The sequence below is a fragment of the Alosa pseudoharengus genome, unplaced genomic scaffold (assembly GCF_046254945.1).
Source record: "Alosa pseudoharengus isolate Yale_2024_CS ecotype anadromous, Long Island Sound unplaced genomic scaffold, YU_APseudo_1.1 YU_APseudo_1.1_scf_4, whole genome shotgun sequence".
In the NCBI taxonomy this organism is placed as follows: domain Eukaryota; kingdom Metazoa; phylum Chordata; class Actinopteri; order Clupeiformes; family Clupeidae; genus Alosa; species Alosa pseudoharengus.
In genome coordinates this window covers 15314208-15318855 of record NW_027468774.1, presented here as the reverse complement: position 1 = coordinate 15318855, position 4648 = coordinate 15314208, and the positions used below count along the sequence as shown (strand labels likewise).

General features: G+C 47.0%; 1 protein-coding gene across 1 annotated transcript in view; it reads left to right on the top strand.

The window, feature by feature from the left end:
- Window positions 1-366: 366 nt before the first annotated feature.
- LOC143101771 (inactive phospholipase C-like protein 2) overlaps window positions 367-4648 on the top strand; it is a 65423-nt gene continuing 61141 nt past the window's right edge. The window contains exon 1 of the mRNA XM_076264969.1: window positions 367-1451. Within this exon, the coding sequence (XP_076121084.1) occupies window positions 1110-1451 (342 nt within the window). The 5' untranslated portion in view covers window positions 367-1109. The remainder of the gene's footprint in view (window positions 1452-4648) is intronic.

Below are 4648 nucleotides of genomic sequence, written 5' to 3'. Positions count from 1 at the left end.
ATTTAAATGCATCAAATTGAACTATGAACTACCAATAGGATATGATGAAAATCCTATATTTTTTATTTTGACTGTCAGATACAGTAATTTAAGATTATTTTGGTTACAAAACGTATTCATAAAAACAATTGCACTGCCTCAGGAAATCACACTGGATGTGTTTCTTTAATTTTGCCATGGTTTTAAATCATATTCCTTTAAAAAAATGTTAACCTATGTGCTAGGGCCACACAGACACACGTGTATCGGTGTGTCTGTCTGTGTGTGTATCTCTGTGTGTGTGTGTGTGTGTGTGTGTCTGTGTGTGTGGACGCGCGCGCGTACGCGTTTGTGTTTGAAGCGGGGAATTTGGGTATTGTATGGGCAACCAGCAGTCCGAACAAGAGAAGAGAGCTAGGGGCTCTTTCTGTGTGGCCACTATTTCCACACCAGCGCGCGGCACTGTCTGTGACTGCACCCCACGGAAGCACATGTGGAAACACTATCGTACTGTTAGCCGACAGGAAAGTAAACGAGTATGCAACGTACACAGCGTCGGTGAGAGGAAGACCAGCAGAGAGGGGAGAACAAAAGTGGAGGGAGCGCTCAGGGGTAGCAGAGAAGAGGGGGGAGCCATCAAGGACATATTTTACGCACCCTGATTCGCTAACGCGGATCGGATTGCTGCAACTGTGATTCCTCGACTGAGAACATTGCTTACTCCGACCAGAGCAGGGCTGTGTTTGTTTATCAGCTAACTTCATATTAGCTCGGAGCTGTTTATTGTTCTGTTGGGAGGAGTTGGCAACGGACGCAGCATGTTGCCAGCAAGCCAGCTAATCAAAGCAGATCTCACCGCGAAAGCCATCTGCGCATTTCAAATGAGCGACTGAGCGGAGAACAGTCACCGATATCGGAGTTTGAACCTCTACCTTCGCGATAGGCTGCCTGAACACCTCTGATCTCGTAGCCGTGGCTGATTTGGAAACCGCTTGTGTGCCCCCTTTGGTCAGAGATTTATGAGCTCCCTTAAAGCTAATGGTTTCGCTGTGTGTTTTTTTAAACCACAGGGTCACTCCGGTACTCGCGAAATGTTGAAAACCAAGGTGTTTCTGTAACAGAGGTGAACCATGGCAGGGCTGCATGCATCAGAAGCTGTGTCGGGACCCTTTTTGGAGCCCCCTTCGCCGGACGCGACGTCCCAATCACAAACCGCTGCTGCAGCTCTCGATGTCTCGGTGTTGAACCTCAATGACGCCGCAGCCGTATTGACCCCAACGGGGACACGGGCATATCTGGACGTGTCACCGGTTACTGTGATACCTGGCGGATTCCCGGTGCTTGGGGCCGAGAGAGTGTATACTAACGGGAGGTGTGAGGAACAAGGGAGCCCCAGAATCGGCAGTCGGAGCCGTGACAGCTCTTCAGAGAGAAGCCTCGGCGGGGGCACCACGCCATGCGGCATCATGAAGGTTAGTTCCACAACCTTCAAATGGTTGTCAGTGACAGTCAGTAGCCCAACCTTGTCTGAGGCCATAAACATAATGACTTTGTGAATGATGCGGTGCTGGTAGCCTGCAGCAGTGGCACATTCCATTGGTTCTGTATGGCCATTAGGAAAGCTTTTATTATTGACTTGTAGTCTGCTGTGTAGTTGTCACTGTGTTCTGACAGCTTGCCAGTCGCTTAGATCAGTCAGGGTTAATGTCCCAGACGGCCATTGATTGTTTTTAATGCGGACCGGGACAAATTCACATTCTCTGCTGATTGGCAGGCACCCAGTAGCCTAATCACTATATAACTAGATAGCTCATACAGTAGGTCCACTGTAAGCCTTTAGAAAATTGGGAGTTACTGCCATATTCTAATAGGCCTACATGAGTGAGTGCTGCATTGATCAGTTACCTGGACTATCTTTTTCTAATGTGCTCGATACACTGGAATTCTGGACCTTTTGTGCCTGATAGTTAGGTGGAACATACAAGTACCTAAATTGAGATGGAAGTTCATGCTTCACCGTGAAGGACAAGCTGAAAGACTGACAACACTACTGTATCGAGTGAAAGTGGTGTCATCGTGTCGGCACAGCTGTCAGTAAAACATTTTGTCCTTTATCATATGGATGTGGCGTTTGTGATATAACATCATGACAACACCCAGTCTACCTTTGAAAATAAATGTCAACACTACATTGACAGACGAGAAACAAATGCCGCGCCCAAGTTAGGCTACTTTGAATTACGTTGAATGTGTGAATAGGTGAGTGTGCTTGCATATGTTTCTCTTCGCAGCAGCCACAAAGGCAAACTGGTGGATGTGTGAGGCTGTCACTTTCTTCAGATACTTCTAGCTTAGCAACTGACACGAAATACAATCATGTTCCAGTTTCTCAGCATCCCCTGCTGCGCTGGTGTGTTTTGGGACATTAGGGAAGGGGTGGAGGAGTGCGGTATCTGTAGCCTACGCCGCGTGAAGTTCATGCTGGCTGTTTTTTCTTTATTTTTAGAGCAGTACAGGTGGTTGTGGGTGGGCTAAAGGAATCCTTCGGAATCATAGCGGGAAAACTCGCTACTAGTCATTTAGTCTTTCCGTTGGTCCGAGTGATGTTTGATTTACGTGACACACCCTTTCCAGCCTAGTCCAGTGAACATCCCCCGGGACAAATATGCGAAGAATCGTGTAAGGAAATATCAGCAGTTTATGAAGCATGCACAAAACCATATGACTTTTTCTATGCCAGACCACCCTACCCCCCCCCCCCCCCCTTCTCTCTCTCTCTCACACACACACACACACACATAGGCCCTTGGTTTTTTTGAGCATCTCTGCAAATCTCTGGAGGCAGTTTCATTTAAACCTGTTCATGTGGGCATGTGTCACATAACACCTAACACAGCACAAGTCTTAACAGAGACCAACTCTGGGCATGTGTGTTCTGTGTAGCCCAAGCGGATGGGAATGCATGCATAAGCATGATAAACTTATGTATGTGGATACTGTTGCAACCGCTGAAAGTTGACAGCTGTGTGTCACCTTCAAGAATGCATATACTCACTTCCTTTGGCGGTTAAATTGGACAGGAGGAAATAAGGGAGATGATCTCTCAAAATCACCACATGCATGCTTATTCGAATGAGGAGGTTCATAGCAATTGTTTTGATGTAACCACAAAGTTCTTAGTTAAAGTTTCTCTGCATTCAGTTACTGTTGTCACTGTTTTAGTTTAGTATCATGGAAAGATTGTCTATTTTGCCTATCACGGGAAAGTACTGGATTTTATTTGGTTGAGTGTGTTAGGTGTTGTAAGAAAAATTGAGTGCAAGCAGACAGAGGCAGGTTTGAAAACTGAGAACATGGTGAAACATTTATTGGTTAACAATGGTGTTAGAACTACGAGCTCGGAGGCCAGCATGAGCTCGGAGGCCAGCATGAGCTCGGAGGCCTCCAGAGCAGTGTCTTCCCTCTCCATTTAAAGCGTAGCCCACCTTCTTTGATTGTGTCAAGAGGAAAGGACTCATCATCAAATGATTAATTGTCGTCATGTGTCCTCATGTGGTTACAATGGGTCATGTGAGCATTTGATTGACAAAGGTCACAGGAGCAGTTTGGTTAACAAAAGGTTTGGCATGATCAAAGGCTGGGGTGATGATTAAAATGAATGTTAAAGTACATACACTCTGGAATTTCTCACTACATAGGTTTCGTGGTTTAGGTTAAAACTAAGAACATACAGGCCTGACTGTTCGATCAATGAGTCCTCTGTGTCACACAATGTCACACTAAGTAGCTTTGTGTAGTAATGTCTACTTAAAGCTGCAATTGGCAAGATTTGTTTGATCATATTCACTGAAACCGACACTATGCTCCGACAGAACAACATAAATCAGTCGGTTTAAAAAAAACCTGCACTTCTACCTCCACCTAGAGCCTGTTATTTGTTTCGCAAAAATTCACAGCTCCCGATTCTTCTGGTCCAATCAGAGCAGGGCTGTGTGAGATCTGACTGTGAATCACAGTCTGGTGCAGTCTGGTGCGCACTGACAAACACAAACTCGATGAGAGGGTGCTCGGTGGTAGTGAAGGAGGGGCATGAGAGTTGTAAACATTCAAAATTTTCAATCTGTCAGACTTGCCAACTGCAGCTTTAATGCACAGAAGAGATCAACATGTGATGTCTAAGGAAGTTGTGGTATTAATGCCACTTGTAAGTGGCGTAGCTGTGCAGAGAGCTGTGAGCAGCTGTAACAGTGCAGTGTTATCAAGTGGCAAGGGCTTTTTAGTAAGGCACCAGGTAATTACCCATTTCTAACTGCACAAGCCGCAGAAACATGTTACTACAAGACAGGGTTGAGATAGCGGCTCCGCTGTAATTATACAGGCACGGCGGCTCGTGCCGTCACACACTTTCACACAGACACTCATACACACACACATAGCGCTCCTTCCTGTCTGTGAGGAGAGGCGGAGCGCAGGGGAACCTGGGCACAGGTCCACCGCACGACGAGGCATCAGGAACCGGGCCCAGCCAGACTGAACCGGGGCCTGGCATGAGCCCTGAGGTCCGTTGGTGGCGGTGTCTGCGGGCTGTTGGCAGGGGGCAGGGTAGGGTGGGACGGGGGTGTCCTTCAGACCTTCAGAGACAGGAGAGCTAGAGTGGACGGGAGTGCTG